The sequence below is a fragment of the Tetrao urogallus genome, assembly GCF_951394365.1.
Source record: "Tetrao urogallus genome assembly, chromosome: 2".
Taxonomy (NCBI): domain Eukaryota; kingdom Metazoa; phylum Chordata; class Aves; order Galliformes; family Phasianidae; genus Tetrao; species Tetrao urogallus.
The window spans coordinates 3,079,750-3,107,520 of record NC_136814.1 but is presented as its reverse complement, the minus strand read 5'-3'; the positions used below and the strand labels follow the sequence as shown (position 1 = coordinate 3,107,520).

The 27,771-nt window shown below is 40.9% G+C and overlaps 1 protein-coding gene across 1 annotated transcript in view; it reads left to right on the top strand.

Moving 5' to 3' along the window:
- Window positions 1-3,660: 3,660 nt before the first annotated feature.
- The window catches only part of ACYP2 (acylphosphatase 2), a gene marked incomplete at both ends in the record, with an annotated part of 46,356 nt that continues 22,245 nt past the window's right edge, over window positions 3,661-27,771 (top strand). Inside the window, 3 exons of the mRNA XM_079550047.1 lie at window positions 3,661-3,730; window positions 4,221-4,237; window positions 6,133-6,242. Coding sequence (XP_079406173.1) covers window positions 3,661-3,730; window positions 4,221-4,237; window positions 6,133-6,242 — 197 coding nt within the window. The remainder of the gene's footprint in view (window positions 3,731-4,220; window positions 4,238-6,132; window positions 6,243-27,771) is intronic.

Genomic DNA, 27,771 nt, shown 5'->3' with positions numbered 1-27,771 from the left:
GAAGAAAACAAGAAGGAGCACACAAAGCCTAGATCTTTACTTCAGTTGCTTCTTCCACATGCATTATGCTCCCTTTTTAAGTTTCTTCTAAATGTGCCCAGTAGGACTGGTGGCCAGTATTGTTGAAGCCCTTGTTGGTCAGGACCCCCGTCTTGCTTTGAGCTAATGCTTAGAGACTGAAAGATATCCTGTAATTATTTATGCATTTTTAACACTTTATTAGTTCTACAACTAAATGCTATCAATACATTTAATGCAGAACAAGGCAAACAAAGGTTCTGCAAGAACCCCCAGAGGCCTGTCATGTCATCTAGGCTTTGAAATCTCACCTGCAGTATTTAAACAGTTAGCCACTCCATTGGAAGGAAAGTGCAGGAGAAGGTTGTCTCTTCCTTTGTAAGCATTCAGGATTAGGCCTTCACACATTTTGTTCTACTGACACATTGTAAACAAAATAAAGACTCCCAAAGGGTCTCGAACAACGTGAAGCCTGCAAAAGCAAAACTCCTATTAACTTTGTTAAGAAATTAAACTTCCAGAGTGAATATAACTTAGGGGGGGAAGTAAAGTAATGAGGGAAACAAAAAACTACTGAAAAAGAAAACTAACTTAGCTTTTTACTAAGAAAGCAAAGAAGAGAATAATGCTTTAAAAGACAGACTACATATATTTGACATAAATCACATTAAAACTTGAACACATACCCTAACTTACACAGCTTGAAGCCCTTTTCCTGAGCACTCATTATTCTCCAAACACCAGCAGAAGCCAGCGAGTGGGAGCTTCTTTTATACAGAGCTTTCAATATCCTTTGGGAAAGCACTCATCAGAATCAGCTGGGAGCCGTTTGTAAGTGAGTCAGGTTTAGACTTTGCCTCAGGTAAACAGTGGTGAAATAAAATTGCATAAATGATTAAATAATCTAGAGAAAACAATAGATAAAAACTTCAGATAGCCAATGGCAGAGAGAGGGGTGAACTCTGAAGAAAAGTCAGGAAAGTTAATGGTTGGTGCAAAAAGCTCTATGGAACATAGAGCAGAATTTCAATCACAGACAGGTTTGAGAAGGAGCCGTAATACATAAAAATGGTGCAGGAAAATATAAGACAGCTAGAGGATGAAGGATAAATGAAGACAGCAACATGGGAGGTTATGCAGCTTACAGAATATTGACATGAACACCAAAGAGTAATTCTGGGAGTAGGAAACATCCAGTGGATGTGATGGTGTCGTATCACAGACAGCCACATAGAAAGAAAGCAGGAGAAATTGTTTAAGAAAGTTTTAATGGTTTTCCACCTATTCTGAACAGGAAGTGGACAAAGAACATAACTAACAAAGCTGCAGCTTTCAGAATAATCTTATTAACTAACATGAAATCTATCTAAGTGTAAAATCCTTTTATCACAAAGATTGCAACTGATGGTGGTCAGTGTCAGGGCCCAGAGGACATCAGTAGGTCTAATTGTCCTGGTGAGCTCCATCTGGGACCTCTGCTCCTCAGTCATGAGGCTCCATTTAGGCTCAGAACTGAGCACCTGCATTTGCTTTGAGCTGCAGGGCTGGGTCTCTGGCCTTGTTGGTTAACTATAAGTTGGCTTTGTATCATAATCTTATTTTTTTGTTTTTTGATTTTTGGTGGTTGCTATTTAAGATTATGGCGTATGGGGGTACTGATGGCTTTTGGTGTTCCTGCCTACCCTGTTCAAGTGCTGTGGGAGTGCACCTGTAAGTACTGGTATCTGTTTCAGTTCCTTGCTCTGCCCTACTTGTTCTGTTTCTTGATGCATTGTTCTAATAGCACCATTACATATTCTGGTGTTTTCTAACAATGATTCTCTTCTCTATCCTTTCTTCCATGCGGTGACTAGAAACTGGCCAGTGAAAGAAGCTTACTGTGATTGAATCAAGCACTAGGAGGAATTTCCAGAGGCTTGGTGTTTAGAGTAGAAAAAAATGACTTGATGATGAAGATAGCCTTTTCTAGAACGTTTTGTTTTTTTTTTTTTCCCCAAATGCAACAAGTTTACTGAGTAAAGCAACCTTCTTGGCTTTCAGAACAAAAAAATCCTTCATAAGCAAACAAGTTGGAGTAATAAATGTTCTCAGGTGCTACTGTGCTGGGAGTGGAATTCAATCTGAATATCAGAAAGGAGAATACAAATGAAAATAATGTACTCTGAAAGAGACAAGAATAAAAGCAAACTAATATGAATTCGAATTAATAAGGTTATGTGATGATCAAAAGAAGAAAGCTTACAGTGAAGGGAATAGGGACAAATAAAAGATGAATCTTATGAAAGAAACTGCTGTGAGCCTAACAGTGACCTGTGTATATTGGTGACATAGTGATCACAACAGGAATTTGTCTTCCAGGTATTAATTACAGTTGCTGCTTTGCTTTAATAAGAAAAGGTCACCAATGAAGCAGAACTTCACTGACTTCACACAATCTAAATTTCTAGATGATATACGTTAAAGCTCTTTTGCTAAGTAATGTATTTGAATATTGTTTGATTACTGATACTGGCAACTTAGACCCTAAAATACTTGGGGTTTCATGGTACTGTCTTTTGGTGTTCTTGGGGCTGCATGTGATGTCTTTCTGTTTTGTGTTGTTACGAGATGACGAGAAGCACGATGTCATCTAGTGAATGAATGGAAAATTGGAGAAAAAATATTGAACTGGCTTCTTGTGGTGAGGAAGATGGGAGGAGGAGGGCAGCAGATGAGAACTTCCTGGTTCAGAGATGCTCACAAGATGCATTTCCAGCTTGAAGTTGTGCTAAAATAGATAAGAGCACACAAGACAACAAGAAAACTTATTTGAGAGGCAGGATTGCTTTTTCTTTTTCAACCCCGTGATAAAACAAAGGTTGCCGTTGCATTTTGCACCTGCAGATCTAGCCCTCAGTACCATCATTAACCCTAGTTTCAAGGTCTGAGTTGCAACGCTTTGTATTTTCGACAGGACACCGTTTTGGTTTCGACCCGTTCTTGCTCATTATTGCCGATAGATGGCAGCAAATGACCACAGATTTTCCGTCCCTACCGCAGCCCGCTCCGCCTTGATGGCTTTCTGTAGCATCATCCTATTGAAAACCAAAATGGTGCCGATTCTACGGTAGCAGAACGTAGGACTGCAGTAGAGGCAGAAGACGTGATTTAACGTGTTAGAACGTTAAGGCGAACGATGGAACTGTCGGTTGCGTTCCCGCTTCCAGCAGTGCTGGTGCGACTGGAAAGCGCTTTCTGCAGTGTTGGTCTGCTTGCAATTCCCCTGCAGTCTTTACATCAGAACGCGTGAACGACTCGGGCTGTGATGCGTTACTCCGAGTGGGGGGGTTGCCTGAAGGGGAGAGCCAGCAGAACGACGATTTGATTTCTATCGCAGTCACTCTTGGCAAGAGGTCGCCGAGTTGCCTCAGCTGGCACACGACAGGCGAGCGCCGTTCCGTCGCTCGGCGCGGAGCCCCGTGAACGCCACACACAGGGCACGGCCCGCGCGGCGCCTCGCCGTTAGGCGATCGCGCTCCGGAATCTTGAGCCTCGCGCGCTGCCGTCCGCGCGCCGCTCGCTGACGGGACTCGGCGGCCCGGCTCGGTTTCGGCCCGCGGAGCGCTTGCCGCACGGCAGCGGCACTCCGTCCGCACGGCCGCCATGTCTGCGCTGACGAAGGCCTCCGGCGCGCTCAAGTCGGTGGATTACGAAGTGTTCGGACGAGTGCAAGGTAACGGCAGGCTGCGCGCCGGCTGAGGCGGCGCCAAGGGCGCGCTGCACAAGCGGCGATCCCTGACTGTGCGCATGCGCGCGGGGCGGGCGGCGCCGAGGCGTCGGCTCCAAGCCGGGTGGGCTGGGGGGCTCGCGGCCCCTCGTGAGGGGAGGAGGGTGGCTGTGTGCCTCGCCGGAAGGCCGGTCGTGCTCCGCGAGGTGCTGTGCCGAAAGGCCTTGTCTTTACCTGCGGTCAGGCCCGCGTTTTCTGTCAGCGTGCTGGCGGCAGTTTTGCCGGGTGTGAGGTCAGGGCAGTTCCCAGACTCTGTTTTCATTTGAGAAACCGCCGCCAGCTCCGTTAGTGAAAATGGTCGCGCAGCCTGCGCTCGGGGTCAGTTTCCCTCAGGATGCGCCCCTGTGCAGTTCGTAGTAAACTTCCACAGCTGGGTTTTTTCTTTAGGAACGGTGCTGTTTGAAGTAATTTCATGCTGTTTTTCTTTCTTTTCTAGGTGTTTGTTTCAGGATGGTAAGGCAATGTCTGATTTACCAGTCGTACCTTGCGGTGTAGCGTTTCCAGTGCTAAAAATAGGGCAGCTCATCTGGCTATAAACACGTCCACTTGGTGGCTTGAGGGCTAAGTTAAGTAATGTGTTTAAAAGAGGACTTTTTTTTTTTTAAATAAATGTATTATTAAAGATATTTTTAGAAGCTTATTGATGCGTTGTTTGCATGATTTCTAAAGACTGCCTGCTTTGTGTTGTAACAGCCACAAGATAGACATGCAGATAGACAACAGACATGCAATATAGACAGGTGTACAGATCTTTAGAAAGGTTAATTCAGAAGTGCTGAATGCTGGCTTCTGAAGCCGTGCATTCCAGTTGAAATTATTAATTGCATTTACAGTGCCACTATTTAAGGAAGCTTATGTTCCCTTGTAGCCGAGCGATACAGTTTCCCTGACTGGTGTCCCAGCCAAAGTTTTCCTCATCTGAGCTGCATGCTTGAGTAGCAACTCAAGAAACAAGAGATGCATTTTTCCAAAGTTTTGTTGGAGCACAGTGAGCTGTATTTAATATTAGACCTAAAAGCTTTTTCAGCATCGCTTATATATTGTGAAATAGCTCAGAATTGCAAGTGATAAAGGATTGCAGCATGATACATCTTTAGTTGTGCTCTACAAAGTGGGAAGTGTTCCTATACATCATGTGGTAAGCAGGTGCAAGCTTGTTCTGACTTGTTTTGAGCTGACCTGCAGTCATGTGAATGCATACAGTGTCAGTTCTGAGCTAACCATCAGTATTGAGAAACACCTTGTCAGCTGCATTCCCATGCTCTTGGACAGCTTGGTAGGGCGAAGCTGCTTGTAATTAACTTTTAAAATACTTTAAATAAGTATCAGCACCATTCTGTTGCCTAAATTACCTCCACATTTTCCTATTTTGCAATGTAGTTATATGACCTGAAGTTTGGCTGTTGGCATTTGGAATAAATGCCTCAAGAGTACATGTGCTACATATCTTGTCACCGAACATGTAAAAAGCAAAATGGAGGAAGCATCTTAAAGTAAACTGGATCCTAATGAAGAAGTGCTAGTGTTAGCTGTTCTTTCACAGCCCCACAGGGAATGGAACTAGTGGGTTTCTGTAGAACAGCCATTCTGTTCTCTGCCATTTCAGGGTTCAAGTATATGAAGATCACACAGATGTGTTTCATAAGTACATGAAAGAAAATAAGAACTTTTTTTTTAAAAAAACAAGGTATTTGGAAATTGCTGAATTTTGTTGCTGTTTTTAGATAAGGATAGAACTTAAGGGGTGAAAGTCAGGTGGAAAGGATTTAGACTGAAACTAGAGACAACCTCTAAGTTTGCATGTGCAACATGTTTAAAGAGCCTAGAGACTGATTGCTGAGGAGACAAGTGAGCAGTGATAGGAGCTATAGAAAGGGATAGGTAACCTAGAAGGGGTGGTAAGTAGAAGAGGTGCTCTGGGTTTGGTAGAGTTGTGTTTAAAGCTGTTAAAGAGTCTGTAAACAAAGAACAAGTCTCAGTTCTATGAATGAAAAAGCTTGCACTATCAGATCTATATGCATGTGCAAATGATAAAGCAAGCAGCAGGATGAGCATTATGAGCAGGGTGGGGAATCATATGCAGCATGTTTTTTTTTGAGAAAAGTATTAGGAAGTGTATAAATGAATGTGGGAATTCAGTCGTGCATTTATCACAACATGTGAAATGTCATTCTTGCTGCTTCTGCTGCAGTTGTAGGGCTGACAGGACTGGCTTGATGTCTGAGTGTGAGCATAGTCAGGTGTTCTTTGTTTTGTTTCTAATGTCGAACTTAAATGGAGCTTTAATTGGTGTGCGTGTGGTGTATGTGCTGACACTGACTGTCCTTTTTCATTACTTTTCATACCAGTACACAGAAGAGGAAGCTAGGAAATTAGGAGTGGTTGGCTGGGTTAAAAACACCAGCCAAGGAACAGTGACAGGCCAAGTTCAGGGCCCAGAAGATAAAGTAAATGCAATGTAAGTATCTTTGTTTTGTTTGATCTTACTAGTGTGATTTACAGAAGTATTCTTAATCCAAAGTAACAAGTAGCTGTTTATATCAGTAACTTAGTAGTGCTTTCCAAGTGTTGGCTTTATTTGAGGAGTTCAGGGCACAAGTTCTTGAAGCTGCAAAAAATGCCTTTTTGCTTTGACAGTAGTTTGTGGCATCAGTCAGCTTTGATTCCTAGGGTCGTGCAGCTTGTCATTGCATTGCTCCAAAATTGCTCTTTTGAAACCCTGGGAAAACCAGGTGTTCATAAACAGAACAGGTCTGTTTAACCTTGAAGTTCCTCTGCAGAGAAACACTGAAGAGCTTCTTGAAATACTTGTTCAGTTTTTACTTCAATGAATTTGAAGAAAACCGACTTCTAAGTATGGGTTTTTCTGTAAAAACAAACAAAACCAGCATAAATACACAGCAAAGGTTTGCATTGTCTGCTCTCTGGAAGTGTGTTTTGAAATATGTTGGTGCCTTTAAAAGAAGAGAGGATGTTTTTTATTAAATTGCCGGTTTCCAAAAGCTTAAAGGCATCCCTTTGGGGTGCTACCTGTAAAAACAAAAACCAATTCCATCGTTCCCAACCACGTTTTTCTTCTGCATGTGTAGAGAGATTGTTTGGAGCTTTTTTTCAAAAGAAAGTTTGTTCTGCTGTTTTGTTCAGTGGTCTGTTCTACTGACAAAAGGATAAGTGCTGGTAAGTAAAACTTGACTTCGCAGGCTTTATTGCAGGCAGGTAAATATCAGTGCAAATTCTGTCAGTGCTTTCCAGTACACGACTTGCTTCAAAGCTCAAAATGAAGCTGTTGGCTTTGTAAAAGGAAAATGGCGTCGCTCCTTTTGATAAAGAAACTTGTATATGGTTATCTAATGCGACTGAAATAGCTGTAGCAGTTATTTTCTTGGCTCTTGAGCTTGATATTGGACAGCTTTTGTTGGACTGCAAAGCGAAGCCAGAGATACGTTAGTTGTTTCTGAAGTGAATTCTTATTGTGTGGGTTACAGCAGTTAATACGTTGCATTTAATCTTTAGGGATTTGAAAAGTTAGTGTATAGTTGCCATCTGTAGTAAATCTGTAACTCCGAGGAGGAGCGTGAAGTACCGTGATTTGGTTTGTGTTCAGAGGAGGTCTTGTTGAAGAGTACTTGTGAAGTGGGCTGCCTCGCTCTATTCAGCACTTCCATGCAGAGCACGGCGTAACTGCTGACGTGTGGCTTTATTTGCACGAAACTAGGCTTGCTGCAGTGTTCTCCCATTCTCTCCATTGTTATTTGTGCTTTTAAAGGAAACCCTGCTTGCTCCTACACCAGAAGGTTTGTATGTGTAACATGAGATCTTCTTGCAGAGCTGCAAAATTAGACTAACGAGACCAGGCTTGTTCTCAAAGATGAGGCAACATAATGGCTATTCTGAAGGGAAGGGAAGCTTTCATTTTTCTTTGTTAAACCACTTCAAATAGGGTCAGCCAGCTTGACTGGGACAGTGAGCTGTGACAGTGATGTTGAAGCTTTTGATGCACATTGTTTGTGATATTCAGAGCAAATAAAAAGTTACTTTCAGATGTTGTTTCTTCACTTGGAAATCTGTATTTTGCTTTGATATGGGAGTGAATGTTTCAATACTGAGATAAAAGTGCAATTTCAAAGTACACGTTGAAATGCAGACTACTAAATTTCCTGGAGTAAAATGCTGTAGGAGAAATTTTGCTTGCTCCCTGTGTGGGCTCTGATACGTAGAAAAGGAAAGATGGTGATTTCATTTTTGGTAATAAATTAGTTGACTTACAACTCCTTCCTCTGCACGTGCATGTGAATGGCTGTTCTGTGAGGCTTTTCTTTCTCTTGCACTACGTGGCAATAGAAAATCAAAATAAGATAGATGTTTTGAGTTCTTGAAGAATGTTTTTCAAAGTGCATAGCATGCTTTCAAGGAATTGGTAATACTTAGTTCCCTAGATGCAAGGGTTATTTAAAATGGAATATTAAATGAGAATAAAATGAGGTTAGCTATTGCTCTGGATAATTGATATAAATTAATCATAAAAATGTTTCTGTTAGCACTGAGATCAATAACCAGGGGGAAAATCTGGCACTAACTTCCTATGCAAGGTCTCTTTAGTGTTGTTTTTCGGCTCTTCAGAACTTAAGGGACTGTGTGTGTGTGTGTGTGTGTGTGTGTGTGATTCTTACAAACTGGGAGACCTTCATGTTAAAAGAACACTTTGGGGGAATCCAGTACCTCAATCAATGCTGTGGGGTATTTCAAGACAGTTTCCTAATTTACGTATTGGAACATGTGTTATCTTATAAATATCTTGGCAGTCTGCTTTGTTCAGTGTGTCTCTGGGACAGGTATTTTCACACTTGTACACGTTTCCTCATTAAACTTTTAGGTACAAAGTTGCCTGATTTATTTTTCAGAGGTGCAGCACTTCCACAGCTCACATGTTAACAGTAGTAAAATGATTTGACTGTCGTTCACCGATGCTTACATGTTAGTATTGCTTGTAGGGGGAGGAAAGAGGAGTGCTTTGGTCTGTCATAAACTGTTTATTTTTTCATGGTACTATAAAAAGAAACAAGGACATAGATTATAGAGAGATTAGGGATGATCTTAGTGCAAGAAGGTAGAAATAGCAAGAAGGGAGGAGAGAAGAAGGATAAGAGCTCGAGAGGAAAATAAAAGGAAAGCATAAATACATGGGGAAAAACACAATGAGGCACTTGGAGACCAGGGCATGCCTTTGTGCTGGGGCAGAAATGCAGCAGACCTCAAACCCAACTGTTCTCCAGCAGCTGTCCTTTGTTCCTGATTTTCTGACCCTTCTTATTCTGTTTGGTGCTGCTCCTTGAATTCTGAGGCGCAGTTAGGAAACATTCAGCACAGGCTCAAACCGGTCTCTGCATGGTTTTTATGCAGGCCATGAAGTAAAATATGGTCTGGGAGGAACTGAGGGCAGTCCTGGGGATCTATTTAAAAGCCTGAGATGGAGGATGTGAAGCAGAACAAGCATGAAGTGGATAGGAAAAAGAGCATGTCAGGGAAGATGTGTTTTGAAGATTATTTGTACGGGTAAGTGGTAGGAAGTGCACAACACCTGCAGGTATTGGGAACCTGCTGCTGGAGGTTGAGAGTTCAACTTTGCTGTTTTGGTACTCCTTTACATGTGGTCAGTTTTCTCTATAAAAATGTGTCCGACGTTTTGTAAAACGTGTTTCATGAAGGAGGTTACACGTGTGGTTTTATAGACCAAATAATGTGCAAGAAAGGGGCTGACAGCACAGGGAAGGCAAGAGTCCCCTGGCAGCAGTGACACTGGTATGTTGGTTCTGTGCTGGGGAAGCCTACCTAAAACACATTCTTTAAAAGGTGAACTTGACTGCAGGGGCTGACTTGGCCCTTTGGTTGGTGGGTTTATTGTCAGCTGAATACAAATGTGGCTGATCTTTATTAATTGTAAGAAAGAAATCCTGCCTTTTTTAAAGGTAAGGAGCCAAATACAATGTTGTGTGTTAGAACTGCAAAACTAGATGTGGGAAGGAAGCCAGAATCGGTGTATCTGCTGCTGCAGGTGCCTGGTGATGGCAGCCTTCCTTCTGCATGCAGAGTAGGGTTTGCTAATGCACGGCTTGGTTTCTTCTCATCCTGCCAGAGAAGCTAACAGACCTTTATCTGAGCCTGCTGTTGTTTCTTAGGCAATGTGCTGCAGCCTGGATTTTGTCCTGAATCATAAAAGTAATTGTTTCACTGCAGACAGAATGATTATGATAAATTGTGAAAATGATGTGCAAACCAGAGTTTGCCCTGGAACACGTAACAGCTCAGCAGGGATGTTGTGACTTTGCAAAAATAAGTGGAAGATGGCACGAATGCGGAGGGTTGGGGCATGAGGAGTGTTCACATGCAACAAGTTTCATTCCATATTGGTCTATTCACTTGGTGTTGAGTGGGGATATAAATGTTTTTGCTGAATTCAGTGTGGGCAGGCTAATTTCTTTGTTGTGCTCTATGGTGAGATCGCACTGGAAACTAGTGGAATTTACTCTGAATTGCCCAAGGGTAGGATTTCACATTTTTAATTTAATTGAAATAAAGAGTAAGGTATGAGTGTGCAGTTCTTGATTTCTTTGCTATTTCTGTTCCGTGATCTGTTTTCAGTCTGTTTTTAATGAAAATATCTTTTAGTTTCTAGGGATAAGTGACTTCTAAATTAAAAGAAACATTTAGCAGCTACTTTGGTGTTAACTGAGAAATCGTGCTGACCATCTTAAAAGGTATTTTTAATCGGTCCTGAACTTTCTACATGTAAAATTTCATAGCCCTTGCTTGTTAAACTCTAGATGGAGCTGTTTGCTCCCTAGACACATTCAACCACTTGTGCTTCGTTTGAAGTGCATCTATTTTTACTCTTAATGGTAGACTCCATCTTTTCTTCGCGGTGACCTTTTCCCTGCAGTCTCTTCTAGTCCTGTTTTCAGCTGTAGCCCCACATGGGCAACACTCCTTACCCTCGGGTACTAAAAGCACAGTCTCAGTCCCTTTCCTGTCTATAATGCAGAGAATATTCAAGTTGCGAAGCTGAGTCAGTGCATTTCTAGAACATGATACGTGAGGACTTAAGTGATACCTGGACTTAAGACCTTAATGTGCTAGGCAGTCCTTTGGTTTCCTTTTGCAGGAAGACTCAAAGTACAAGGGCTTTCATTGTAATATCTTCTGGTTTTTCTTGCACTTTATTCATCATGGAGGGCAGAGCATTGGCAGTCAGTGTGGCTGTTGCCATAGCAACTTGCATTGACAGGCTGGAAGTAATTTTCCTCAGAGAATTTTTTGAGCTCTGACATATCAGTTATCCTTAAAAAGCGCTCTTGCATGTAAATCTCTACAAAAATCAGATTTGAAATTGGGGCAGCACTTTAAAATGTAATCATAGCACATGATTTTCTTATTTGGACCAAATAATGCGTAACAGCATGAAGTTTTTTTTTTTTTTTTTTTTTTTGCCTTTGTAAGAAGGTATTAAATTATAAATTATTGTCTTGGAAGTTGTTTTAAATTAGCAAACTATTGCTAATCTAGATTTAGCTTTTAGTCTCTGTGTAAATTGAGAGGAATTTGTGTTAACTATACAAGTGGTAACTAAACAAGCAGTGTGACTTGAGAGACTCCAGTTTGTGCATAGAAAAATCCAGCTTTATCCCACCTAAAGACTGGGAGGAGGGAGGAAGAAATTCTTCTAGTGAATATTGCAGCTGTCATTGTGTATCTGTTGCACTGTCATCAGGTACATTGCAAAACTCTGTCCTGTACCAACTGGCTTTGAATAAAATGTTTTCCCTTGGTTTGCAGAGAATGGCCATGATGGGCTGAAGTAAGGCTAACACAGTATTACTTTAGTCCTCAGGTGTCCATATTTAACCTGAGTGATTTTCTTTAGCAAAATCTTAGAACTTTACCTAAATATAAATTGGATATTTAAAACGAGCTAAGATTTTAGTCTGTTCTGAGATTTATCTCTGTTTCAGAAATGTTTATGTGAAATTTCTTCAGCTCAGTCTAAATGTTTGGAAAAACTGCATGTGACCCTTGGCATAATGGTAGAAGTGGCAGAGCACATTTTTACAGAGAAGGGTTTTAAGTTTTTAAAGACATATTGGAGACATCTGTGACATGCCCAGCAGCATGCTATTGAGAAGAGCACTAAGACAGCTGAATGAAAGTTCAGAGGGGGAAATATGGATTAGGGAGAGAACACGGAGGCCAGTCTGTGACTTTGAAGTGGGAGCCAGTAGACTACACAAGTGGTGAGTAACATCAGACTAGCAGAAAAAGTACAGAATTTAAGCAGATACACTTGCTTCTCAAGAGGGAGCGTGGCTTGCTAACCAAAGGTGTGCTGTGATAAGAAAAAAAAATCATTGAGGTTGGTCCTAGAGATAGCAGGAAAAACTGGTGTGGTAAAGGAGAACATCAGACCCAAGAGCAAGCTGTAGTGGCAGTGAAATTCCAAGAGGAGAAACAAGCTTTGATCAACTCTAACAGAGATGGTTTAGCAAGAAAGGGATCATTAGGCTGTCCGAAGTACATCTAAAACAAGTTGTCAGGTATGCTATGAGGAGTTATCTTGCAGTTCTCTGGAGGCAAATGCAGTTCTTAAAGCAGATTCCAAACATAGAGGTGTATCTTTTCAGGGCTCTTTGTATTCAGAGGATGTAATAACTTACGACAGGAACGATTTAACTACCAGCCCTTTTTGATGAGCGCTGGCTGCAGTGTCGCTGCATCACGCTTGGATCAAAGCAAGGGGTAGGCCAAGGTGAGTGTCAGCATTCCGGCTATCTGGAGAAGCATGTAGACACAAAAATGCAGCTAGGAGATTTGAGGCTGATTATGTGAAGGACACACTGATCGTGATGTGCTTATGTTAGAGAAAGCATAGATTATAAGGATTAATACTTCTTGCCATGCTTATTTTCGATGCTTTTCTGTGAAAATGCATCTCTAATGCAGGTCACTTGATGTTTGTTTGATGTCTCCTCAGTGGGGCAGCTCTGTGCTGTAATCATATGGCTGAAATATGTCCTGATGTGATGTTCTTGGGAAGCTGACAATGCTGCATAGTGAAGGAAGGGGTAGAGGATTAGCTAAAATCATTTGTCAAGCTTTTTTTTTTCCACAGAAATGCAGAATAGTGAAAAAGCATTGAATGTGTTGTCTCATGAGGTGTGTGTAATGTAGAAAGTACAGTTGTTACATCAATTAGTGAAAGTCATTTGCCTGTGGTATTTCAGTGCCTTTACCAGTCAGTTGAAAAGGAAAATGGCAGGGTTTTTGCAGTTCACTGTGGGTCCAGTCAAAACAAGCTTAATTTTTTTTTTTTTTTTTTTTTTTGCTTTATTTAAAGATAAAATTAACCTAAACTATTTAGTTTGCTTTAAATTGCCTCAAACCAGACTGACTTTCTGAATGTTTGAGGCATTAATTTCCTAACTGTGGGTGGATATTGCTCAGAGTTGATAGGTTAAGCTGTGAAGTTTCACTTATGCAGACTCGGAGGTTGCAAAGTACTGCAAATTAAATTCACTGGATGTTGCTGAAGATGGGGAAGAACAAATGAAGTAAAACTTATTTTTCATGGTTTTAGCAGTTCCAACTAAATAAAGGAAGGATTAATTAGTTTGTTGTAGCAGCTGTACTCAACATAAAGGGCAAGGAATCGATTAGGTCAATCAGAAGACAAGGTTTCTTAGTGACTTCTAAGAATCAAACCAATAAGCTGTTAATGATAGCTTAGGGAGGAAGGTGCACGCTTCCAACAGCAAGCCCAGCATCTATTTGGTGGCTTGCCTTTGTTCTGCCCTTACACTGACACCTTACAGCAGGGCCTGCTGCCCTCCTGTTGGGCACAGGCACAGCAACGTGTGCTTCCCTTGCTGTGGACCAAGTCTGGTTGAAGGAAGAGGCCTTCCTTCATTGAAGGGTCACTGAGCTGGGAACAGAAGCGAACTCCTTGCATGTCTTCTCTCCTTAAGCTGCTGTATTGCAGCTGCTCCTTAGTTTGGAGTGCCGTGAACAGTTACACAGTTTTTAACTGTGCTTATGTCATTCTTTATATGGAATAATGTTAAAATAATGTTTTCCTGCAGTCCTGTTTCTTTTGTTAGGTTATAAAGGTCGCTGTCTTGTATGACCTTGTAGAATTTTCCTCTACTTTCATTTCTGAATTTGCAGTAGGTCAGTGGAATTAGAATTCTTTCAAAGTGTCTGCTTTCATTTCTGGTCACTGAAGTGTTATGTTATTGATGTATTTTGATTTAAATGTAGCTCGTACTAATTTAACAAATGAGGTTAAATGCAAGCTTCTAATACAAACAGTTAATTAGGATGTACTGAATACTGTCTTTTTAGGTCTGAATCCTCATGTTTACTTCATCTTTTGTATATCACTCTGATTTGGAGGCTAAGCTGTTCAGTCACTCCTGAGGACAAAAGAACAGTTCTTGTGAAATCTTACATGTTTTCATTAATGCTTAAAGTTACTGGTTTGGTTTGGGGCAGTGCTTAGTTCTCACAGCTGTTCTTTCAAATACATGCTGTAACTTAGTCTCATCATAAACATAAGTCTGTTGATGTGTTCTTTTACTGGGGGAAGGGACCACATTTCAACAGCTTGTGTTATTTGGTTCAGGGAAGAGTGCCTGTACCTAATCTCTGTGAAGCTGCCAGGAATGTCTGATTGCTTTGCTGAGAGGGGTGTAATTTGTTTTCTTTGTTATAATTAAGATCAGCAGGGAGATGCTGCAGGCCTCTTGTGCCCACTAGAGTTAAGAACTGAAGGTGTACATCAATCTCTGTTCAAAAGCTCGATACAGAGAAGATGCTGCTGCTTACCTCTTCTATTTATAGAGAATCTCCCAGGTCATATTCATGCATGAAAGCAAGACTGAGTTTCCAGAAGTGGGCCTCAGAAGCTGTCTTTCAGTTCACAGAATGAGAAGTATTAAAGATTTTTTCCAAGATTACTGTTATTTTGAGTGAGCTACTTAACTTTTGTCCTCTTTATTTCTAGTGGCACACCTTGTCACGGAGTTGAGCAGATCAATCTATGTCCGTGACAGGGGCGACAGGCCTCTGCCCTCCCCCCCCACCCCAGTCCCACAAAAATGGGAAGGAAGGAAGGGAGGAAAAGAACAGCGGCAACAATCTATGGAGGAAAACTTATTTTACTATAATATTGGAATACAAGATAACACAATATATACAATTTAATTGAAATTGAGATTAATAAATCAGACAAGATAAGGGAGAGAGAGTTCCCGGGACCGATTCAAACCTGAAAAAAAGCTTGGAGCGGCTAGGAAAGCACCTCCAGCACCCACTGCCAGGCAGCAAGAGAGTGACCCCCCCACCCGGAAGGGCCAGATCCCATGACTGCTGTAATGCACAGGGATAGGTACCTGGGATTGGGCATTAACACTTTAATACCCCGTACACTACATGATGTTTTGATGTGGAATACTGAAACCCAAAGTAAAAACAAACAAACAAACAAGAAGCATAGAACCATAACACACCTCTTTGGAAATCATTCCACGAGGATGTTGCTGTAATGCTTCAAAGTTATTTAGCAGTGTTAATACATGAGATGCTGTATTCTAGCTTTCATTTGTTTAGATGATGACTGTGGTATTCATTCAACTCAAACCTGCTGCATAGTTGAAAGTTAAGTGGGATTGTAAGGCTGAATTGGATTGTTCTATGAACAGAAGTAAATGGAATTGCTGTCTGGATGATCAGTTTAGGTATTTTCTTGCATAACCAGAAATAGCCATTGCACTTTTCATCTATACTGAAGAAGTTAGAAACTTAAATATTTAAATCTAAATATTTATTGTGATTACAGTTAAAAAATGATCCTGATCGAGCTAAGATACCTTTCAAAGCAAGTGCCAGTTAGATGTGTTACTTCTGCTGGAGCCTTTTCATGCACTTTGAGGGTTTTATGCATGCATGGATGTGTTCTGTGTAGTTGGTATCATTGGATTCATGCACAGCAGTGATATTTTCAGAGTGAAGATATTCTCTTACTACTGATACAGGAGGATGCAGAAGAGGTGGAGGCCCTTAATGTGGATACTTTGTGCTGAGAAAGATTGTTCTCAGATATCTTTACTGCTCCAATACAATGGCTGCAGAAATACTAATGAGTAAAAAGTTCAATTTAAACTAATATTTGTAAAGAAGGTTTGGATACCCCAGCTTATTAAGAGGAATAACTGTGCACACAGTTAAAAATAGATTTTTGGCAACACATTGGTAGTTACAAGTAAAAGCATGTCCCTGAATGTGGGTTTCTTTCACATGAATTAGAGGTGCTGTGTTTGCCAAAAATGCCTGCTTGATTGGTTTTTTCGAAGTATGAATTCAAAGTACTTTAGTGATGCACATTGTTTGTCTCCTTGCATAGGGTTTACTCTATTGCAGGAGTTCTGAAGCAAGATCTGTGTTGCCTTGTGAGGGTGCAGTCTTCCTCTGCTCACTTTGAAGCAGCTCGGGGTGGTGGATGGTGTACATGGCAGCAGAGCAGTGAGCCTGCCTATCAGCAGGGATTTGTAGCTCATCTGAGGACTTCACCAGTGCTACGTTGTGCTGCTAGTCACCTTTACACAGAGCAGAGCTTGCTCTCCTGCTGGTCTACAGAGAAACGCCTATGTGCAACATGAAGGAAACCAGTGGGATGCTTGTTGCGTCCTGATTAAAAAGATAGAAAAAGGAAAAGATAGAAAAAAATAGAAATATAGAAAATTTGGAGATTAGATTTCTATGCATAAATGTGCAGACATACACATGCAGTGAATTGCATGTGAACTCTAGTGATTTGTCTTCTTGGCCACCGTTTGCACGTGGTGTTTCTAATATTTCTGAAAGGAAGCAACAGCTAATGAGAACTCTGATTCTTAAAGCTCATCAGATCTGTACCTTCATTTTCCTTTTTAGTGCTAGTCTTTATTTGGCCTCAGGGTTCTGGAGTGATACTGGTTTCTAGCAAAATAAATTGGAGCACTTTCAAGTTTTTAACCTACATTACGAGGTGAATGTGCCTCAACAGATCTGTCACAAATATTGTGTCGATGGCTCTGACTCTGATGTTGCCCTGGAAGCCATACAAAAAATGCTACATATTGTAGTACAAAATGATTGCACTTGTTTTTATCTGAATTATGAAATGATCTCTAGGTAAGTGGTAATTGATATTAGCAGGATCCAAGAAATAGCTGGTGATGCTCACACTGTAGCTGGATGTCATAGGGGATCTTTGTCTTCTGATTTTGAGTTTCTGATATCCTTTTGCTCTAGAGTTAATGCAGAGCGAATGCATAGTGAATTCCTGGGTAAGGAAGGTTTCTTTTCAATGCTGGTATTTGATATGGTGTCTTTTTCCTGTGGTTGTATGAAATAGTTGGCTGTTTTAATCCGTAATGAATATTCTGCTTGTGTTTCAGTCCTTTTTTGGGGCGTTCGAACTCATTCTCTTATGTTGTGATGCTGTGGGCACTTCCTGCTTGTTTCCTTGTTGCTAAAGGAACAAAGAAAGTCAGTCTAAAAACTTCTGGCAAGTATTCAGGACTTCATAAAAGTAAAGCAGGCATTGAAATGGGATATTACATCTTTACAAAAAGATTCTTTGAACTCTGTGATCATTCTGAGGGAAGAGGTTTTAGACAAGTAGTTCTACAGAGAAATGTGTGTGGAGTAGGAAGTAAAATGAGGTGCTTATTAAGGTTTCCTGTGTAGGAAAAATAGGGAGAAAAAACAAATATAGAAAGTTCTGAGGTGGAACTTCTGAGCATTATTTAAAGTCTGGAAACTATAGGATTTTAGGAAACAAACCTGGGACAACAAAACCAATTTCTTCCAGCTCGTGTATCTCCCAGCAGTCATGTGGTGACATTTCAGTTGTGATTCTTTTTGTCTGAGCAGGTTTGGCCTGTCACATCAGTGCTAACCTGCACTCCTGTTCTGCTGTACAGACACTAAGTCCTGAGCCTCTGGTCTTGCTCATTACATACTGTGAGTAATTCTTCCAAGTGTCTAGGTCAATGCTGGGTAACTTCTTATGGACAGCATAGCTGCACTCCTCCTTCAGTCAGTATAGGCTAAGATCTTAAAGATGTAAATGGCTCAGTGTTTTACAGCATTGCCTTAACAAGGAAAATGAGGTGCTTCTGTCTGCGTTCTAGAAATGGTGGCAAAGGAAACTGGTTGCTGCCAGTGAGTGCTGAGGCAAGTCTTAGCAAATACCTGTGTTTTGAATTCTGAGCACAAGTGTTTCAACTTTAATTTCAATTCACAGTTCTACTGAGTATCTGCATTACTCCCTGTTGTTCATGGAGGAGCCGAGGTGCAAAGCGACAGCAGCACAGTTTCATGCAGCTTATCTGCAGTGGAATTGAGGAGCATTGGGACCAATACCCGATTCTGCAGTCTAATCATTGAAACGAGTACTTGGGATTCTGTGAGTGATGTCAGTGAAGCAGTGAGGAGTAGCACCCTGCTCTAACTTGGGGTTACAATGTGCTTTTAGCTAGTTACCAGTGATTCCATTTGCACTGTTTCAGATTGAACTGTTGCATTATTTATCAGTTGATTTCTTGAGGGTCAGCTGGAGCAGCCAGTTTCAGCTAGCTTCAGAAATTTTCTATTCTCGGGATCTCACTAATGTTAAGTGACACCAAGTGGAAAAATTCTGTAGGCTACTACCAAATAGTGCATAGTAAAGTTAAAGCCAGAGAGTGAAAGTATTAACGTACAAATGAAAAACTGCAGATAAACTGATGGGCTCAGTCTCACAAGAAGCATCTTGCAGGTCCAGGTTGTTTCCTGACTCTTGTTCCGGTCCTTCTCCGCTTGTTCTCTTTGCCCTATCATCCTCTCTAGTTCAAAACCAACCATGCAACTTCTTATTTTATAGCTATTAATAAGAAAACAAACGCCTTTTGTGGTTCTTGCATAATAGAAATGAAGTAGTTATGTATACCAGCTGTCAATTTCTTTTTCTCGTTAAATGCTAGTATTAGTAATAATTAGATAATTACGTAGGAATTTTCTTTTTGGCTAATGTCCATAATGGGTAGCACAGGCAGAAGACGCTCAGCCATAGCATTGTGGAGTGAAACATGCAAGCAATTAATCGTTTCACTGAGCTCTTGTAAACAAGGTCAGCTCAGCAGGCATTCATGAAGTCTCTTATGAAATGTGATGCTGTCTTCATTATCCTTTCGAAGGGTTTTGCTGCGGGAGCAAAGTGGCAGGCAGGATTTCTGTGCCGTGCTGTTTAAGTATTACAGTATTTCTCAAGACTTGCAAAACCCCAGGATTAAGACACATTTCAAAGGAAACAAGTGAAAAACAACAGGACGTGTAGTCTTCTCTTATTTAACTGTATGTTATATTAATCTTAAAGCTGTACCTTTGCCTGAATTAAGTCACAGTCATTCACTGAGTCTAGACTAACAGAATTACTTTTAATTTAGTGCCTGATTCATTGTTTTTAAGCTAATGTTAAGTAATTTTTCTGTTATTTGCAACCAGAAACACGTAGAAGGCCCCAAACCTATATATTGAGCACCACGCATCATGAGACATACTGAATGTTTTACTTCATTTTGGGTGCAAACAAAAGACTTCAGTTGCCTGCTTTCTACCTGTCAGGCTTTTAAGGCACGCTTGCTGGATCAGATGGAAGTGCAAAGTACAGAGCACTTGGTACCCAGGCGTGAAGCAGCGTGCTGATGGCATAGATGCCAGTGCTTGCTTTGCCCAGGGGATTGAAATGCCTTGCTCCCTTGGATGGATGTGGAAGGGAGTGCTGGAGCTCGCAGGACAGGGCAGTGACCTGTTCAGGGATCACTGAGCAATCTGTCCTGCTGCAGACCAGCCTGTGCCCTGGCAACAGTGCCCCAAGGAGAATGTGCTCTAGGCTCTCCTGTCCCTGGCTCCTCCCGAATGGAGAAACAGATTAAGTTAATGGCTTTAGTTGGAGTCTTGCATGGAAATTTCAACTTCCAATGGGGTTGTGTCACCGGGGAGATTTTTTCCCAGCAGAAAGGTATAAAAGGTCTGTTACCATGTGATTTGAAAATAGATGTTGGTAAAATTCTCTGAACATTTTACCAGCTAATGTGGCTACTGAGAGCCATGGCGTTAATCGTGAGATGGATAGCTGCTGGGTGAGCGTGGGGCCCAGGTGTCTTTAGCAGGACTGTTGGTGCAAGGCCTTGTTTGTGCATATTTCTCTGGCTGCATCATGGCACTTGTTACATTTGCCTTACTCTTCTTATTGTCTGCTCAAGATACTGGCATGGGCTGTTGAGAAGTGGAGAGTTGTCCAAAGTTGCATTTTCTCGGTCTTAGCTCAATATGTGTTGTCCAAGCCAGTAATTTTTTTTAGAAGAAAAGGAGCAGAAGAGTCAGAGCACAGAAAGCAGTCAGTGCAGAGTGCCTCTGGTTAATGGCAGTCTATTCCAGGATAGCAAATTGTTTGTTTGCAGCTGTGGTTTCCCTGGTAGGCGGTTGCTTGTTGCTGGCCTTAGAAAAATCCTCAAAGGACAAAGTAGGAAAGGACAGAGAATTTATAGTAGTTTGAATAATGCACTGATGTCAAAGTATATCTGATATGTAGGGAGTATTAATTTTTAACAGCTGCCGGTAGGTAGAAATAAGTTCTCTGATCTATACCTCCTAAAATATAATCCAGAATTGTCATGTTCAGCTGGTCACAAGATTAGGTAAATCTGCAAGTGAGAGTTAGCAGCAGTGAAATGAACACGGGCAGAGGTGACACAGGCTTGCCGGAGGGTGGAACATGCAGTCCATTTCAAGTTCATGTTGATGACACTTGTTTAGAGCATGGTGGTTGGTAACCCTTTTGTTTCTGCTTACTCTGCTGTGAAAGTGGATCACAGTGTAACATGCCAGTGGCTTTTGGAACTAATCTCAAGGCCTTATCTAAATACAGGGGTCTTTACTGGAAGAGCTGTGCTGTGTGGTTCTCCTCAGCAGGCAACATATTGTGTTCCTTGTATCACTGCAGTACTGTCTATAGCAAACTGCACCTTAAAAAGAGTAAGTGACTACAATAAGTGGTTATATATTTAAAGACAGCAAGATGGTAGTAACATAAGCCTGTTACCTTTTTTTAAGTCGAGCTTTTGTTTTCATAACTAGCATTTGAGGACAAATCTGTACATTACTACTGTTGTAGACAGTATTTCAGACTGGACCTTGTGAGTGTGCTCCTTGTTAAGGGAAAAGAATTGTGGATAGAATAAGAAAAGTGACCAGTTAGCTTTGGAGTTCAATTAGATTTTAGATTTTCAATTAGATCTTAGTTCACTCAGAGGAAGGCAGAAGATGAAGAATTCTCATAAATGCTGATGCAAAAGAAAATGTTAGTTGTGGTTCTGTAACCAGGGCTAAGAAAGAATAAGGCATGGCAGTAAAGTACCACATGATGTTTTCAGTGCTTTGATTCTTTCACTTTCCAGTAGGAGTGGTGTTCAGCCCAGTCGGCGCTGAAATTCTTTGCCTTCCCCATTGCTCTGTGTCCTTTACAGCTTGACAGCCAACACAAAGTTTCTCTTCTGTCAATCTAAGCAGAAGTTTTGGTTAAATGTTTTAATTTTTTAAGAAAAGTAAAAAGAACCACACCGAGATTATCTGGGAGAAAGCTGTAACTTAAGTTATGTGAAGAGGGCTACTGCTCTAGCAAATAAGTTTTCAGTATATTTTATGTTTGAAGTTAGTTGTAGAATGAAGTAACTCTCTTCATAGAGAAGAGCAACAGTCTGCTTTGTGAGGGCTGTCTTCAGGCACACTGGTACTGCATAATTCACTAACAACCCAGTGTTGCATCCTATTTGACTGTATTGCTACCTAAGGATTGCTGTGACACTACGTGACCTTTTTTCCAAAGCCCTTGGTACAGACCTAGTACGGAGGAATTGAACCTGTATTTAAAATAAAGTTTCCAACCTCGTCTACTGCAGAGAGAATTAGCTCTGTTAAAGTAATGCCAAAACCCAAAGGAAGACAAAACCTCTGAATTTCGTTTTTAATGCTCTCATATGATTTTGCCTGCTCTCCTGATTTTTCTGGCACTTGATTAATAAATCTGACAGTGTAGGATTATTGCTAATATCTAGTGAAAAGAGGATAGTAAGAGTATTATGAATAGTTTCCAGCTGTTTCTTGGTCTGTGCTCTGTCCAGGTTCATTGCACAGTCTGTTCCAAACTTCATCTGATAACTAGTTCTAATTAGGAAAATAATTGTGCAGATAATGCCAAGATATGTTCAAATCTTATTATACTGGGTCTGATTATAACAGTAGTAATGACAAATAAGAACAAGCAGATCCTGAAACCATGCTCATACTAACTGCTTCAGCTGAATTCTGAACTGCTGTGATGTGTTGAGCCAGAGCTATGCCTGAATGTAAAGAAGGCACCAGGTAATTTACCCTTATGAAAAAGTGGAAATGCAGTGTGGTGTGTGTTACATGAGCCAGTAAGGTATGGTGGGAAATATCAACTGCTGCATAGTTAGAGATTCTCTTGAGTGGGACAGATCTCGTGTTGCTTCACTTCCTACATCCATTCAGCATTCCTTCTTGTTTATTTCCTGCAGTCTTTATTTGAACTGTAGAGTTTTTGTGTTGGGCAGTGCACAGAAGTATACTTAATTTGTGCTTTGCGTGGTGTTTCTCTTCCTGTACTCGCACACAAATCTCTCCTGATTTATCTAGTTGAAATTATGACATTTAAACTGTGTCCAATGAAACAATACACAGGGGTGCTAGAGAAGGGTTTGGAGCATCAGAATTAACGTGTAGAGATGAGACACAAACTGCTTTTGCTAGGAACAAATTTTAAAAGTAGCATCAGTAATTACAGATTGTGCCTGATGTATAAGATTTGGTAAATTGAGTCAGGTAAACCTAAAACTCGTTCCTTAGTCCTGTCAGATGCTAAAGGCATCTTTGTTCAGAAAACAATTTCCAGTCACGATTTTTGATCAGGCATTTGTCCAGTCAGTTTCATATTGTGGGGATGCTAGCAGTAATAACAAGAATTGACAAGTTACGGATTTTTCCCTCCGGCTCTGCTTGCTTGTATGACTTCTGAACAAATGGTTTTCAGGAAACAAAACTGGATGTATTTGAGATTGGCAAGGTCTTTGGTATTGAGCAAATTCTTTTTAGCTTTTCCTTCAGAGCTCTGTAGGATGTAAGTGGTGCCAAGAAACCATTTTCTGGTTGACTTGACATGTACAGTATAGTTACTGTCAGGAAAGTTTTCAATGTCTAGGCTCAGTTAGTTTTCTGCTTTATCCTTGCAGAAATGGCACTGTGAGCTGCTATTTGCTTCATTTCTCCAAATGTGTTTACAGTTTCCAGAGCCTAATACTGACATTATCACTCATTTGGACTCATCATTCAGAGCTTCCCTGGAGTCGTGAGTTTCCTGAGGTTTTTGGTCATACCTACAATATTAGAGACTGTCACTCATCTAATGATTAACATGTGGCATCGATGCCAAATTAAAGACTCAAATTTACTCATGAAAAATAGTGAATTTTGGTAATTAAATGTTAGAACCCAATGTATCAGTGGTGCTTTTGGTCTTGAGATCATTAAGAGGAAGGAAAAATTAAGTTGAACTAATAGTTGGACATGTGGAAACCAATGGGTGAGGATTTTAACTTCAGGTGCTTGTACTTACTGTGTAGGTGCTTGTACTTACTGTGCAGACTGCTCCTCAGTATTTGGTCATATTAGGTGATGTTAAATGCAAAATAATAAAACACTGTGATGTGCCTGAAGGGCTTGAATGGAATTTAATGTGGGCACTTACTCGAATGTGTAAAACAAAGTTACTTATCAATATCTAGATTACACAGTCCCTATGCAAAACTGTTTCCGTGCTTCTACTGTCTTCCCTCTTTTAAAGTCTTTGTAATTCCAGAGTTCTGTGACTGAAGGGGGAATGAGACAGCAGTGTTTGTGATCCATCGAGTGTATTTGTATGCATAAGAGCGGGGGTGGGCAGGCAGGCAGTGAGCACTGTCTCTAAGAATACCTGCAGTGAGAACACGCATGCAGATGGCACCTCAAATGACTCCAGCTGCTGCTGTGTAATTCCATACTTGTGTGGGAGGCTTGTGGACTGATTTAGGCTGAAAGTGCACGCCAAGAGCAGTTTCCAACACTGATGCAAAAGGATGTCTGCACAGACGAGGGTCATCACATGAATATTAGCAATAGGCTAATAATATTAGTTTGTGGAAAGCATCTAATAGCCAGACCTGTTGGTAGTAAATGAGGATATTTTGTCGGGATCAGAAGAGAGATTCTAATATTGCTGTAGTAAATGAATGGTAAGTGGGTTGGGAGTGGTAGTGAGTGTACTTTTGTGAGCTCTTTAAGGTAAGTACTGCATTTACAAAGTTGCTGCAGAAAAGAATAGAGTGTAAACAGGCCTAAACTGATGAAACTGCTAGAAAAATGTTTAGCTTCAAACTCTGCCAGCACTACAGTGAACTTAGATGCAAGTCTGGAATGATTAAGGTGACTGAAACATTCCCGAGGAACAAAACCATCTTTGTCTAGTTACTTAAATTATAGGATAATTATATTGATAATAGGCTTCAATCTTGGTTACAAAAAGTCTTTTATCTGTTTTACGAAGTATGGTCTTTGTCTATCATGATATGCGTGTTCTGCTGAAGAACATAGTGGTCTAGAGGCAGTTATAGTGTTGTACCCTGTTGTTCTATGGCCTGCATCACAGAAATGAAGGTATCCAGGGTCCTCTTCAGCTGCACACACTCAAACAAATGGCAGAGGAGTTGGAACTAGATGATCTTTAAGTCCTTCCAACCCAAGCCATCCTATGAAATCATGCACTCCTCTTCTGCCTTTGTCAAACTTGTGTGTGCTGCCTTATCTCAGGCAGGAAAAAGAATGTTCTGCCTGATCAGCTAGGCTGTGTTCCTCTCGTCAGCCTTCCTGTCTCAGAGTTTGTCCTGGGTATTGCATTGATTTTTAGGATTTGCTGCTGAAGTGTTGCTTATTTTATTTAGAAGTCCCTCAGTCGCTAGCACTGAAAAAAAGAAAACACAAAAGTAGGCTTTATGTAGAATGTGGAGCTCTTCTGCCATTCTTGGTGTGATCAGTCCTGGTAGTAATAACCTCTGACAACTGAGCTGTTTATGAAGAGGTGGCTTTGTCCTTTGTCAGTCTTAAGCCCTCGAAATGCTAGGCAAAATCACTAAAAAATAACAAAGAGATTAAATTGCACAATGAAAGTGTGTCAAAGTAGAATATAGATCCTTTAAATGTCCAGACTATTTTGTTGCTGTAAGTAGACTATAGTTAGTATGTTACAATTCAAATAAAGATAGTTCATATTTTAAGTCAGTAATACTGGGGGAAATATATAAATATTATTATTTTCAGATAAATAGACTGGTGTGAGCAATTGTGAAGCTCACAGGGTGAGTTTTACATTCAGAAACTGAAAACCTAATTCAGCTGGAGAATGAAACTGGGTTTTCCAGTGCCAGCATCAGTGAGGAAATGATATTTCTTCATGTTGCTGGACTCGAGCTGTTACCAGAGCTTTGCTAGATAGAATTCCTGATGCAATTAAAAGAATGAAAAATAAAAATAACCTTTGCTTATGGTCCTCACATCAGTGAGGGAATTGCACTGGACGCAGCCTGAGATTTTTTCCATTTTAACTTAGTGAATATGGCAGAATTCTTCTCACTGTTTTGTTTTTCTTGCTTTGGAGACTTGCTATTTGCAAATGCAGTGCAGTAAGTGCTGAGTTCCTCTATATTCTGTATCTATACTTTAGGAAAAATGTTTCTGCCATCTCTACAGACATGAAGCAACTGGATATTCCCTGCCTAGATCTTCTGTGCTTCAGAAGTCACCTATAGACTATTCTGTGTCTCAGGAGTTATCTCCATAGCTGAGCTGAAGTGATGATGCATAAGGCTACATGTCAGTCTATTTTGAGAGGCTTTTAAGTTGCCATTACTCATGGTATTTTCAGCTGTGTAGCTATTGGGGTGTGGAATTAATGTGTGTTTGGAGGATTGGATTCTCCTGTGGTTTAAAAGGGCTTTTTTTTTTTCTTTTTTTTCTTCTTATTTGAAATTCATCCCTGTTTATATGCAGTATAGGCTTTGTAGTTCAGTACTTTCACACTAGATGTCAATCTTCTTGCGTATGTAGAGGTTGCTGTGTATTTTGCCTTCTAGATACTTCTTTTAACTGGTCTAGCAGAATCCTGTTTTCCACCTACTTTGCAGAGAACTAGCATCATGAGAGAAATAACAAACTTAAATATCTAATTCCTTTTCCTGGCTAACATTGAAGACAGTTTCTTCAAAGTAAGGCGTAACCCAAGTTTTGGGATTGCTTTGTGCAATAAAATCTTTGATTTCCATAAAGCCGATTGACAGCTTCACTAGAAGTAGAAAATTCAGAAACCTGAAAGTGGAATTTGGGAAGATTTAGGTGGTAGTGCCTTCCTAGCTTCTGTGCTCAGAAAAATGCGTTCAATATTGGTTCTTGTTAGCTGGTTCTTGCTACTTGAGCTCTGTATGTGATCATTGTGGTAAAATGGCTTAATGTTTGTGTGAATAGTGTTTTGTTGTTTGCTGAGGCTGCAAAAATATAAATGCAGACTAGAGGGGATCATAGCTGTGTGCTTGTGTCACCTCTGCTCTGCTTGTTCTGTTCCTTCTGTTCCTGCAGGGCAGTGTGTTGAGGGATATAACAGGAGCAAAGCTGAACTCAGGAGGAGCACTCACTGTAACACTGAGTATGAAAGGAAATATCGAGTACGAAAGATTTAAGTCTGAAAACATCAATTCTAAACATACCTCTTATCTACTGTCTTAAATAGGAATGTATGTAAGAATACAGAGTATGTTTCAGAGCTTATTTCTTAGTTGCTTTTCCCTGTCCTTTTCCAAAAGTCATTCCTGCAAGGTCTTTGAATTGAGAATGTTTTGACTCTCGTGCTACGTGGATGTTCTAGCTGAGTGCTGGGGAAGGACAGTAGTTTTGGAATGTCTCTCCCTGTGAGGCAGGCAGGTACTTAATAGGAGCGTCTGCCCATTGCCCTCCCTGAGCTCTGTAGGCAGAGTCCTGCTGAGCTGTCTGCAGCTTTGTATGCCTAGAGTGAAAGTGTTTCCTGACTCTCAGGATTAGTCTGTTACCATCTTTCGTACTCAGAGCAGAAAGGAGGAAAGGTCTGGCACTTGCACAGAAACACTGAGCAGGTCTCTGAGTATAGTGGGACAAACTGAGCTGGGCTCCTCATGTTAGACTTGTGTCACCAGGACTTGGGAATTTTTGCCTAAGCTTCTCTGTTCATCTACAGCCTAAGGAGGTACTTAGCTTCTTTTCACAGGTGCACCTGACCTTTAGTTGTTCTTAGTTTCTAGATCAGGAGTTACAGCTGGTGTTTCCCAAGGATGCAGAAATCTTAGTTTCACGCAAGTGGGGTTGAACTCCAGAATTTCTCATATGGGTGTGCATTTGTAGCCTGTCAAAAAAGTTACTTGAAGCTGAAGGAATCCTTTGAGGTGTACGATCTACATGTGCATTCAGCATCCTGAGCCCCAGCACCCTTTTTTGAAGTTCAGTGCATTTTTGAGTCAGTAGTTGAAAGCAATGTGAAGAGCTGCTTGTCCATCCTATGTTGCTGCTGCAGAGCATCAGCTGAGCTACCAAAGGCTTGGACTCTGTAGGCATGGTTAGAAAAAATCAACTCAGAACTCAGGCAAGGAAACACGAGTTGTGGTGGGCAGTGTATCTAAAGTAGTGTGGAATCTACTGCATACTGCCTGAACTCATGATACTGTGAACGCTGTTGTAGTGGGGGCAGACTTGCATTTCTTCCTTGGTGAATGTAGTATGAACTCCTG